Source organism: Hylaeus volcanicus, chromosome 3 (genome assembly GCF_026283585.1).
Source record: "Hylaeus volcanicus isolate JK05 chromosome 3, UHH_iyHylVolc1.0_haploid, whole genome shotgun sequence".
Taxonomy (NCBI): domain Eukaryota; kingdom Metazoa; phylum Arthropoda; class Insecta; order Hymenoptera; family Colletidae; genus Hylaeus; species Hylaeus volcanicus.
The window spans coordinates 10,965,234-10,979,450 of NC_071978.1; the positions used below are offsets into that span (position 1 = coordinate 10,965,234).

The window sequence follows — 14,217 nt, forward strand, 5'->3', positions numbered from 1 at the left end:
CGTCTTTGATGTTTGCCGCGAAGAACTTTTTTTAAATTACTGGTTTTCATTTGCAACAGTCAACATTAACTTGCGTTTGGTTTCATTCTACCTATCTCAAATACCACTCTCAACTCTTCTGGGCATTTAATTATATTTCTAATGGAATGTCTGGAGAATGTGAAAATGTAATATTATTATAGATGATGTTGACTGCAAGAAAATCATTGTGAGGAGTTATTCTTATATAATAATACTCCAACGTATACAGTTAACATATTATACATGTTTGAATTTTTTTTTTCATTAGCTAGTAGTAAAACAATAATAAAAATGTCGTATCTCATTTTAAAAAATGTCAATGGCCTTGAGATCTTTGAAAATATGACCTTAAGAAAATTTTTTTGTCTATCATAAAATATCCCTTTCCAAACCAAACATCATGTATATTAAATATCTTCGTATCATTAAAACCAACAAAGATATTTAAAAGACAAGTCTTAGGTGACCTGTATATGTCTCCGGAATTCCATAGTTACACTATTTAATACCATTGATTCCAGTTCGCATATTTTACAACGAGATGGCTCCGTGTGCAACGGGTTAATAAATTCATTGGAGCGCGAACCCACGCGTCTCCTGAAAGATATGAATCAGGATTTTCTTCAAGGAATAAGGGTTATCGATCAAACGGGGAATCCGCGAGGATTCCAAAGAAATTCCTGATCCAGATTCCAGAAACTGCGAGAGCATCGCGCGCGCCCTCGAAAACCGAGAGTCGAGATCGGCTGGGAGTCCAGTAGTAAAGCTCGATATAAATCAGACCGAACCTTCACTCGAGTTTTAGCTGCACTCTCTGCTCGCCCCTCGGTATCTTTCGTGTCCATCTTTTTTTTTTTTCTTTTTGCCCTCTATCTCCACTGTGGCCGCTGTTCCTCGACACGTAATTACGAGCCTTCGGCAAGGAACTTCCGGTGCTTTTACCTCGAGCGTGATTACCCGGCGATCCTTGAGGAAAGGAACGCACGAAATGAAAACCGGACGACCGGCTGGAAAGTATTAGTCTTCGTGGAATGATCGGCATGATTTGAGCGATTAAATATTGCCATGTATTGTATTCGTAAGGACCACTCTCTCATGTCCCGGGACATGAAACTTGAGCCTAAGCGGCAGTGATAATTTTATTTACATCATTTTAAAATGAAGATTAAGTCTCATTTAAAGGAAAGTATAATAGACGACGCGTGAGCCATTTTTAGAGGTGCAAAAAAAACGAAGTTTCGTCATTTTGAAATAGCTAACTTTGGTATACTGATTAATTCCATGTTAATGAATAGGAAAAATATATTGTAAAATATTCTGCGTGGAATATAAGGGGTGCCAGTAATTAACGTACGTAACATTTGTGAAAATTCGCAATTTCGTTGTAATATAGCAAACAAATTTTGTACTTTCTTCGATGTCGTCTACAAAACTATTAAAGTAAAAATACATATTAAAGAAATCGTGGTAGGCTTAACTTTTTCTGAAGAAATCTTTCGTTGGTATTTTTAAAACTGAAATTTCTTGTCGATTAAATACCGATTAACTTTCGTTCAAAACATTTTTTTGTTAGATCACTTGTCCTAAAAATCATGGGGACTGATTTGTAACGCACTCCGTATATATTTTTTTAATAAAATAACATAAAGCACTATTTGCTATACTAGCTGACGATATATTCCAACGAACATCAAGTCTTAGAAACATTAAATTTCCATTTTCTTCAGTTCTCCAATTCTTCGTAAATTCAGATCCTTCTTTTCACTCTCGTTTACTTCCCCCGATATCGTAGAAAAGAGTTGGTCGTTTATAATAACCAGTGCCGGGTAAAATCCGAATTAATTAAAAATCCCGTTCGAGTCTTTCGCCGAAGAGCGCCTCCCTCGCCGCCGAAGTTCAATAAACTGGTCACTAATTACACGCGACGGGAGGAATTCGACTATCGTCGAATTATTTGGTCGGTAGTCGAAGGCAGCGCGGAGGGACCTCGCATTTCATCCTTCCGGCCAAACGACGATCCCATCCAAGTGATTTTTAATCGGTCCACTCCATCCCCGGATCAACTGTCGCCCAGCCAGAATCGTCAGTGTTTCCCTGGAAATCCTGTTGATCGATTCTCATTCGCTCTCTCCTGCTACGTTCCGCATATATCCGCTGTGGGATATCGCGTGAATTTGAAAATTACCTGACTTTATTTAATCCGGTGTCTTCCTAATGAAATTATTCATCATTCGGAGTAAGTGTCTACACATTTATCGAAAAACTATAATGGTACTATTTACTTAATTGGATGAATGTAGGGGTGCGTCACACATTTATAATTCTTAGTATAGTTATTAGTTCGTTTGGTACATTAGTACCAACCCTTAACCTGATATTTGTTACGATGTATCTATACACATAACCCAAGTCTCAACCTAATGGCTATTGCAATGCATCTATACTAACTTGAATTCTTTTCGTAAATAATTTTCCCCTTACTAATATGTTATAAAGTATTGTCTTGGAAACTTCAATAAATGCGTATTGATTAACAAATCTGACTTGAAATCATTAGATAATTTCAGAGCAAAAGTTTATACAAAAATAATTCAAATATGGAGTAAATAACAATTATAGAATGCGAGTGTAGAGTCAAAAATTAGACAAACGAAGATTCTTCGCCTTTTACAATGTATAATTCCCAACAACCCGAGAAGAGCACAATTTATCACTAACCAAACGTTTGAAATTACTACCTCGCTCCTTTCATACCAACAACTCAAATAAATACCCAGGGACCAGACACCACGAGCAACCCTAAAATCAAAGGTCAGAGGCAACAGTTAACCGCGCGCAAGCAAGAAGGAACAGGATTGGCGAAACCACATATTTCAACGGCGAAGAATACATTCACTCCCCCAATACATAAACGTTTTATTTAATAAAACAATATGCCGCTTCCGGAAGCATCCCCGAATATTAAGGAGCACCACCAAAGAATACGAAATTCTCTCGGGGGAGCAACGAAGCAGCTCCTATACACGATTCCATGGTGATCTATGAACTGTTCACGTGCGAACCCCTGCCAGGAGAGTTCAGTCGAAGACTCGAGGATCACATTGTTAGCTTTTCAGCGGGGAAAAGTGCGGTTGATACTCCGCCAGCCTGGGGATCGCGGTGTGTGTGAGAGAGAGGAGAGAGCTCGGACTCGATACGTGACCGGCGAGCAAACGTTGGTGAGCTTTCAAAAATCGCCTCCATTTTCTGCCTCTTTATCGTTTCTTCCCTGTCGCTTTTGACGCGCTGAAAGCGTCCGACGTGTTAATCACCGCGTTTGCCGGGCGACTTCTCTCCCACGGACGATTTTTTGCCGGATCATCGCTGATTAGAGGCGACCGCTATAGCGTGGCACAGTTTTTATGATACTTTATGGCACTCGGGCTCGTGGCCCGACCGACATTTTTCTTTATGACGCCGGGATCGCGTTAAGCGTGAAATGTACTTTTCGGGCTCAGCAGATTGCACGGGGGCTCCCCGCGGCGCTTGGCCCTTTTCTTTGTCTTGGCAATACTGTATTTGCACGGCGGATCAAGACCGCCATTTCGAACACTTAAGGGTGTTTTGCTTGTAAGAATTCGCGGACAGGGTGGTCTTTAAGATTTTGTTTTTAAGATAGTGAATGTCGCATAGTAGAAAAGCTATATTTAAACAAAGTTGAGGTCATTGAATGAATTTTTATTACAGTAGAGACAGTGGATAATTATGTTCGTCGTCTGTTGGAGTTACAACTCGTTTTAAAAATACTTGAAATTTACGAAACGAAAGAATTCTTCATACTAGTAAGATGTTTCGTGACTTTCAATACTTGGAATAATAGATAATATTCTCATAAACATTGAGCGTTCTTTTATTCTGATTTTATACGTTCTTTAAGAAGAGTTATGTATTATGTACCATAAGTCATTTACATATTTCAGGTGATAGAAGCCATTTTTTTTCACCATCGCCATCAATATCATCTATAAAAAGTATCGTCGAATAAAATATACGATAACAGCGTTTTTTTATTCTCTTCAATGACGTCCGAATATAGTCTGACAAGTTTATTTACTCTACCTAGACAATTCAAATAAAAACAAATGTTTATTAGCTCTGAATCAATGATGCATATTTTATAAGCTGAAATAGATCAGGAGGTTCCATACATGGAGAGTTACACATTATTGTATTTCACCCATTACGAACAATTTAATTGAATTACAAGTATGAACTTTCTGGTAAACAAAGCTATGAATTACAAATTTCCTGTTTGTCGTACATAGATTTTAATGAAACCGAATGGATATGTTGAAATGGCAGTAATTTAAACGTAATGAATCATTGACGTATTTGTGGGAATTGCTTCATTTGACCATTATATATCCACAGAATTAAGACAGAAAAGAGAAATAATTTGACTACTACTTCTTATATTTTTATTAATTAGAATAAACATCATGTCAGAGTGTTTGATTTGCAAAGGGAGAAGAAACATATTTGACTTTAGAAGGTTACATAGAACTTGATACTTATATACTCACCACTGAGAAGGAATAGTCCACAGGCGACGAGAGTTCTATGGTCAGAGTAACAATGACCAATTAAAGCTGAGATGGTGGCGGCAAGGAGCAGTGCTCCAGCGACTACTTGAAATGGCGCGGAAATCCTGTGACAGGAAAATGAAATTGTAGTTAATTATGTTTCTATGATACAATTACTATCATTATCATTCAAGAGTCTACTAAACCTTTTGACACAAACAAAATTAAACAAATACATGTTGAGATGTACCTTAATTCAATTTCGTTTGTCTGAATTTAATTTATTGCAAGGAAAACCACAAAGAAAACAGTCTAAATCGTACAGTAGCTTTTGAATGATCATCAACACTAATTACTAAATTCAATAATTTAAATATTTACATTATTCATTGAATACCCATCGAGACAGATTATTAAGTCTAATAAATATTTCCCTAACAAATAAATACGACGGATTACGAATTTTCCAGACATTAAATAAACCACTATTCTCAATCAAATAGTTGCGTCGAAAACGTTACCGTCCATTATGCCCTATGAAACACGCGCCAATTTTGCGAACGATTTCCTTGAGACCACGAGCGTACAAAATCGCTGCGCCCTTTCAAGGGAATCGATATTAACTTCCTGCGGAACAACAAATTTCAAGGGTTTTTTACTCGAGATCTGCATTCTGATTTCAAACAATTCCTGGGAGTAAATAGGCAGGCGTACAATGAGTATCGAAACGTTGTATAAACCGGGTACCGACGGGTCGAATGGATACCTTGGTAAACGTGTGATTGGTCGACAACAGTTCGTGTCGTTGGAACCACACTGACGGCTATTGTCAGACCGTCGACATATTTCACATAGTTTCTGCCTGGAAGTGAAAATGGACGCAGTTGCTGACAATTTATTTACCTGGTCGTGTGGGACTGATGGAAATTTTTTCGGTCCATTATTCTCAGCGTGACTAGAAACCTAATACAAATTATTCGAAGGGATGCTTGTACAATTGAGCAACAATAGACTCCTGTATTTAATAATAGGAAGATTTTTCGATGCGTAGAAAATACTAGAGCATAAGAAAATAATAGTAATAAGCTAGCAAAAGTCAAGAAATTTGAAAATTGAGGGATCACATGTTTATAAAAAATATGCAATAAATTAATATATGGCGAAGTCATGCAATAAATATGTGTACAAGATAATGAAATATTTATGGTTGCTGGAATCTAACTGACCACAAATCTGATATCAATATACAACGTATAAAATACAATATACATACTACCCTCTATATAATGTATATATAACACAAATACATATGTATATGTTGAATATTGTATGTTACATATACATATACATTTTCTTCTATACAATCGCAATTATACAGGGTCCTCAATCAGATTAAAACCATCTTAAAGTTTTCATTATCTTGTATACTATTTATCAAGTGATTTCACCATATACTTCTTCTGTATATCGAATCAAATATCTTGTTTATTTATTCAATGTTTTCTCCACATTATTTTTATTTGAAACTGTAAGCCATCAAAGTTTATAATTTAGGACGTACAGGACGCTCCGGAAATAGCGTGCTCTCCTTTTACCAGGAAGTACGCATGCTAGTAGTAGTAATAGGAAAAACATGCTGCCTCAGCGCCTGTTACTGACTGCTGCATAGTTCCATGCGTAGCGTAGTTAGTAATCAATGAGCGCGAGCGAGAGAACTGATTGTGCAAGCGAGGCAGCGATAACAAAATATTTGAAAATTATGCGTAACTTCAAACGACGATATCTCGTCACCGCAAAGTCCTACCGATATGAAAACTATTTTAAAGAGAGGGGCGAGGGGATATTTGGTCGTTCGTGGTATTATCAGGATCGAGAAACTTTTAACATGCTGTGCACTTTGACGCTATAAATGTTTGGTAACTTTCATACGCGTCGCCCATGTGTTTGGATAAACCTTATGATAAATAAATGTTTTTAGAGGATAATAATACCTGTAATAATAATCTTTTTAGTGCTAATAACAATGCAGGTTGTAATAATATTGCAAAAGTTGGGTTATTTGGAGTGTTCCAGCAGGAGGAAACTTTCATTGGAATATAAATCTTGTATGTTTGTCAAATTTCAGATGCCTGTTTGAACATCTATTTTATGTTAAAATCGTCTGAGTTTGTTTGTGGATGAAAACGATGTGAAATTTAGTAGGAAATTGTACTGTACGTTATTTAAATTACTAGAGTTAGTTGAACATGTTTCTGTTCTGCTTTTTATTTAGTTCCATTTGACATTGTGATGTTTCGTTTCACAGGCGGTGCTTTATGAAATATATTACCCAGCTCAAGCTTCTGGACATTTACAACATTTTCATTATATATTTAGTAACAGAGGAGGTTGCATTAACTATACTGAAAGGGCTTAAAATAAAAACGTTCGTTGTATGCTGACGCAACATCTGGTATAACGTTATTTTCTGTTCAACCTCTGTTTAAATTATTATATCACACAAAATTTTTCAGTAGAATTTTGTCCAGTTTTAAGTGTTATTAAATTTAACGGAAGAATAAAATTTGGAACTCTAAATGATGAATTTCTATTTTAATTAACTTTTAGAGCAACTTTAAACTCTCGATAATTCATTGGAATGCACTGGAATTAAAAAGCCTGTTTATTGGCTCCTGGTAGGTAAAGTGTCGAGTATTATAACAACAAATTCTTGCGAAAATAATTAAACGAGTAGCAGTGCGAGTGATGGTTAGTTCAAGTAAGACACACGTCACTGAAAGATGAAAATGGATGTTACCACCTTCCTCATCTCGTTGCTGCGTTCAGGGACTTGAGAACTTCTCGGAGACGAAGACGAAGGAGGTTAATCAAGATTTGCGGTGAATCTGGAATTCTCGTGACGCGACAGCACGAATATGCCCCCTAAATTTTGATTGATCCTCTGACCGACTTTGGGAGTCCCTTCCGAATTCTGGTCTGTCGCTGACATGTCGTGAAAGCGGTTCGAATTTATTGCCATTTTACGTGGCGTGACTACGTGACTGCTGGCCAGCTAATTCCATGGATCTATCATCGAGCTGATAGCTTATCATAGATGATCAAGATAAATCGAAAAACTTATGGTGGTCGATCAACTGTTCTTTCGGAGGAGGAATTTCTGTTCAAGATGAACGTTGTACGTTTAGGCAATTATATAATGTTTAATGTCTGGAGCTTATTTTGTGCGAGGACTTCCACTGTTATGAACAAATTCAATATTGTTAGCAAATACTTTTTTTTAAACTCCTACCATAAATGTTTATTATTATTTTACGGTGTAAGCTCACCGTTCAGATACTCATTTCAAGTATTTAGGAATAAATTAACTAAGTATTCATTCTTACTCAATAATAATAGAAAAGAAGATGATTGAATCAGATTAGGGGTTGAGTGGGTGTTTGGATTAAATATAGATATGACTTGAAATTAAATAATGATGTTATGAAAAAATTCAATTTCGTTGGCAATTACTCCTTTCTTAAACTCCTATTCTGAATGTTCAAAATTATTAAATGTAAATATGAAAAATATTATACACTTCTTACATACAGCTATTTAACAATGTCGTTATATTAAACGAACCAGAGATTAAAACAGTCTTCAATATTACATAGGAATTAATTCTATAATAATTCAGTTATATTTGTTGCTCATCAACTTTGTGCATCTGTTGTTATAAAGTTTAGATTAAACCGTAGAATTCATTGCTACTTTTGGCCGTACGTAGTAATTAATGAAACGTGAATCTAAATGAAACGAACTTTCAGATGGTAGTGGACTACGAAATTGCGGGTCAGTTTTCCTAAATTAAGGAAATATGCATTTCCATGCTGGATACCCGCATATCCGGCGTAGCAGAATTCTGCGGGGCACATGAAAAATTCAGGGAACTACCCATAGGATTCTGATTGGTGTTCCGGTACCTGCACCCCCTTTCGTAGACTCGCCAAATTCCCTTGGGCTTCAAACCTTAACATTTCCTTTGAATAATAAAGTTACGTTTAAAATTAAAACTGTTTAAATATTTCGTACGAGACAAATGCAGCTTATTTAAATTATAATTTATATTGTAAGATGTAGGAACACTGTGAAACAGGCTTGGGCACTTTTAGGATAAAGTTATTTGAAATTCTATTGTAAACAATATGTATTCTGTTAATTTTTAAAATTCAGTTGCGTTTTATGCAGCAATTTCTACAGTAATAATTGGGTACTAGATTAATGAAATAGCGAAATACTCAGGGATATAACTTATTCATTCTGAGAATATAATGTTTCGAAATTTTGTAGCAGATATTAATAATTTAATAAGTGGATATCTTCGTCGCATTCGCGCTAAGATTAACAATGATTCATACATAACGTTTAAGAAATTAGTGTAACAGTTATACCGAATCGATTTTGTACATATATTATACATCGTCCATCATGCGTATTTAGAATTTCAAATGCGCCAGTGGTAATGACTTGGAAATCATAAATATGCAGCGCACCCAACAGATTTCCATACAAATTTTGGTAATGTTTTCTGTGGTCAAAAATAAGACGTAAATGTTATGTATTTTGTTGAAAAAATAATAGATTTCCATTTGCTAGTAACCAAAATATTTTTAAATATGCGAATAAATGTGTATTCATTACCAACATTGTCTTAAAATATTTACTGCCAGCTTAGATGAAATATTTATTATCTCAATTAATAAATAACTCTATTATTTATTACTCTTATTATTTTAAATAACTCGACATTTCAATTTCCAATTGTTATTTGCTTATTTTCTGATTTCATTTAAAATCAATTTTGATATGGTTTACTGCAAGGAAAAAGGACTCTAAATAATACAACGTCAAAATAATTTCTATTGTAAACATGATTCCTATGTATATTGTTATCGATTCTATAGCACTTATCCCAAAAATAACGATCAGCCTGAAATCAACAGTCAAGAAATCACAAACACTTTTGTAACTCACTGTAACTCTGATTCCTTCTAACATCATTAAGTTTACAAATTATTTCTCCAATTAGTCACAAGTAATTTAGTGATTGAACGTAATATTTTCTCCGCAAACTTGCAACGAGTCATCGATATCTTAGCAACGGAAATCATGAATACAAAGCTCGAGGCAATACTTCAACCGAAATCCTATTAGAAGAGGAACGCTCGAGTCGGCGTTAAACACTGAAATCGCATTTGCATTATTAAGCGATCAATTCGAAACCGCTCAAATCAGTGGGCTCTGCACCGTTTGGCGCTTCTTTTCACCCCTGCCAATACCAGTCCATTGACTGTTTATGGAGGGTGAACGAGTGACTGAAAACCGAGCCGAAAACGACGATAAACGTCTCTCAACTCGGAACGCTTAATTGGCACTCTCCCGCACGGCCGATTGCCGTAGTTAAAAAAAAGAGAACCGAAAGTGCACGTGGAGCATTACTTCCATTCAATTTCATAAGACGATGCATTTAACAATCGAGTGGCTCTGTCACGAAATACGGCTATTACACCGTCAATGCGTCCGAGTGTCCCATTTCAACATATCCAAAGGACTAGTTGTTTCAAGTCCCATGAAATACTGTGAACAAAATTTCACTGTACATTTATAGATATTGACATTTGTGAATTCAGTTATTTATGACAGTTTTCAAGTTGACAATTTTGTTGTTGTAAAAGATTCTCCAAAAGAAGCTGTAGGGTTTTATTTTTGTTTAAACAAAACTGTTATAGAGTTGTATGTATATATATATATATTTAGTGTTAATGTTTATAACTTAATTCAAACTGTGTTTAAAAAAAATTCATAATATTCTTTTTGGAAGAGTACCTAAGAAGAAAGTCATCATGGAAATGCTAAGAATATTTTTTCTTTACAATATATTCCACACGTTTACAATAAATGTACTTTATTTGAATTTGTGATTCTAAATATATATAATCATAATATATTTGTTTCTTTTTTCACGAAGAAGAGCAGCTGAGAATATTTATTCCTGGCAATTTAATGTAATTTATACACGTTCACTTTAAACGGATTGTCTTTTAATCGAAGATGGCCAGTCCAGAAGTTTCAAGCTACAGAAACGAAAGTGCAAAACAGCATAAACTATTCAAAAAAACACAAATCTCTACAATAGTATCTATTTCCACTAACTAAAAAGAAATTCAGCGAAATTCGTCGCTAATGACCGAGCAGCCGATACAACGCGAAACAAATCGATCTTTTAAAAAACGAAGAATGACTCGCTCTTGTTCTGGAAATATAATACATTTGGCTTCATTTTGCGCGCCATTTCGCATCATTCAACCGAAGATCGCAGAAAAGAACGTTTTGCAACCACGGAAATCCACCGAACGGAATTTCACACCTCGAATCTTTCCAACCAGCCCGACTGTTCCCCCAACGGAAAATAGTCGCGGAAAATTCGGTGCAAAAGCTGGCAAGGAAAGTTTAGCAAAAATTCGACGGAAATTGTTGCTTCGTCGCACAGCGTCATTTTTTAGCAACCTAATGAGACGTAAATTCAGGTAATGAACCATAAGTATAAGAACATATTTCAAATTAATAATGAAATATTCACTGTATCCAAAAATTCAGGTATTAATTAATAAAAGTCTGAAGGTATGGATGCGCATAACATGTTTGATCTTGATTTGATCTTGATTTCATGAATTATATCAATATCCTATATGCGACGTTAATTGTCTACTGTTCAAGATACTATTACAAGTTCTCATTTCCTCAGGAAATATAATCGTAACAACCTTTCATTTCGAAATTTAATCAATACTTATTGGTGTAGATTAATTAATGGTTCTGTGATCTGAGTGCATAATTCATATGAATATCGTAATATTGTACAATTCTATTCTGATAGTGCTTATCATAATTGAAAATAAAAATTTATTAAACTTTAAACCCTTATAAGTTTCTCTATATCTTGATTTCCATTAAGTCTAAGAGTGAACAATGTACAAGTGAACAATATCTATCGTATCGTGTCGTAGATACATTTCACTCGCGTTATGAAGTTTAACAAGAGCTCGTCGATGCCTACGAAACGAGCCGAAATTTCTGCAAAATTTTCTCCACGAAACATCGGATCGTTATGTCGCGGGATGGTTGTCGTTCCAGGTGAAATGGTTGCCGCGATACACGGTGGGTACGGGACGAGGGGAATTTCGATACCCCGGGTGTAAAATACACGTATTCGTAGCTATCGGGGTAAATGGAGCATGCTGGGTAACGGCGCGTCCCACGTTGAGGGGTGGCAGTGCCTCGATTCGCTACCGATCGACCTTCTTAACGCTCGAGCTTTGAACTCGCGACGACGATTTCGTAGGGGGGTCTACGTCGATCATCCTAACGACGATTTCTGAAGACCCGCGACTACATACATAGGGAAACTTTTTGCTGTAGGTTGATATTGTTAGTCCCGTGGAACGACCTCGAAACGACCACGGGGAAGTTATCGTTACGATGAGAGCCATTGAATGTGACACAGCCAACACCGTATTACTTTCGCGGCTGTTATTTACAGAGGGGAAATATTTGCTATTATACAGGGTGGTTCGCCAGATACTACTCGGTTTGTGTCTATATTATCATGCAGAGCGAAAAATGTCTCGGATAAAGTTGAGTGGTTTCAAGCATGGTGTTAATTTTGTATAAAAACATATCGTTACTTACGATCGCGATACCTTCTCGAATTAAAAAATATACAGTAATAAAGCGAGACAGCATGCTTGTATTTTTTTATTGTACATACAACATTTGTAGAAAATTGTGCAACAGGGGTTTTTTCTATAGTATTTGTAAAAATGATCAAAAATTAATAAATTTCTATAATTTGTAGATACTAGAACGAGAGATGCTCGAAAATTCCAGGCCTTCAATATATTACCTGTTTATTATTTGTCGATATATTTACTATTCACTTTTAACAGGCATAATGAAATAAATAATTTCTTGGAACGACGTGTACCATACATCCACTACTCATCTCTGTTAATCATGGTCACTACCACTATGCAATTGGAAAACCGCACGCCACAGACCACGCTACATTTGTAGTAATTGTATTTAATGCTGAGCATGCTTTTAAGTATTAACAGACAAAATGTATTATGTATGTCAATTGAATATTTTGAATAATGTATTATACTTAGAATGACAGCGGTCAATAGATCTTTCATTGTTTGTTTATACATGTTTGTATTGTTCGATTTTTACTAAATTCAATACTCCATGGGTCTTGTGTGATAAGGAACATGTTAAACAGTTTTCGTGTAATGTAGCTAGATCTGTTAAAAAGTTTAAATAAACTTTTCTATTCTGAAACCTGTCATGATTTTGATAAACGTTACTATATAAAAATCATTTTTTTATATGTAGATGATTTCTAATAATTTCATGTCCACATTATTCGAATTGAAGATCATTTAACCATATTACAATTATATAAAATGAATCTCGACTAATATATTTACAAAAAATGTCATTTCACATAAAGTATTCATTTTATATTCATAGATCTATTAAGGACTTAAATAAATTACGTTAAAAATGTTATTTGGTAGCTGTACAATGAATGATCGATTGAAAAGTAATTTTCCGAAAAATGAAATATCCTGTCTGACATTAATATCGACGATATTAATTCCCTTCAATCATTTGGTGCCGTGATTACATTTTGATCAACTACATGTCTCATAAACGTCGCTCATAAGTCCTCATTCTTCGTGATTCACAGCACCCGTCAATGCCTCGATATAGCGCCGTCGATGACACGATTCGAGCGTAGGCTCGTTAATATTTTACTCGCAAAGCCTGCATTTATCCCTCGCTAATATATGATTCGATGGATCATTGAAACGGAATAGATCATCTAATTCATCTTTTCACGTGGAGCCTTCCATCGTGCGTTCTTTGATCCTAATCAGAGCAAATTAGCGCCTCCGTTGAAATGTTATTCAGTTATGATGTTTCGATCATAGTACAATAAAACTCACAAGTGTGCAATTCAGAAACATTGAATTTTCATTAATAAATACATAGGTAGTTTATGTGAAAGAATTTAAGAAATGTATCAATATAAACTATATTAATTTTGTATCAAATGAGTTAATATTGTTATGGTTATCTACGCAAATCGTTTGTTAATGCTGTAATATATGCTAAGAGCTTTTGAGTTTAAATTTCTAATTTATTTAGTACTCTCACATATTTGTAAGTGATTAACACTTGTAGACGGTTATTTTTTTATCTACTAATCCTTTAAACTTCTTTCTAAATACAAAATTTAGTTCTTTTTTCTATTTTTGTCATAGAGTTAAATCACAAACAAAGCTTTCCAATCATTTATTATCATATTCACATACTTTTATACGCCACTATTTTGAAAATAGAATGTCCGTATAAATCAATCGATCAATACGTACGTAGTTCCTTATTACAATAACTTTCGCCATAAATTGCAGCAAAACCTTTGTTGAAGGTCCAGTAATTTTACCAAAAGGTCCAAAAAAACATGGATCAAATAGACCAGCATGGTAGCTCCAGTATGAAAGCCCCCAACCCGTATTGGAATTTTCTA

The 14,217-nt window shown here is 35.2% G+C and overlaps 1 protein-coding gene across 1 annotated transcript in view; it reads right to left on the reverse strand.

Annotated features, from left to right (window-relative positions):
• The window catches only part of LOC128873677 (uncharacterized), a 201,835-nt gene that overhangs the window by 43,527 nt on the left and 144,091 nt on the right, over positions 1–14,217 (reverse strand). Inside the window, exon 4 of the mRNA XM_054117399.1 lies at positions 4,584–4,708. Within this exon, the coding sequence (XP_053973374.1) occupies positions 4,584–4,708 (125 nt within the window). The remainder of the gene's footprint in view (positions 1–4,583; positions 4,709–14,217) is intronic.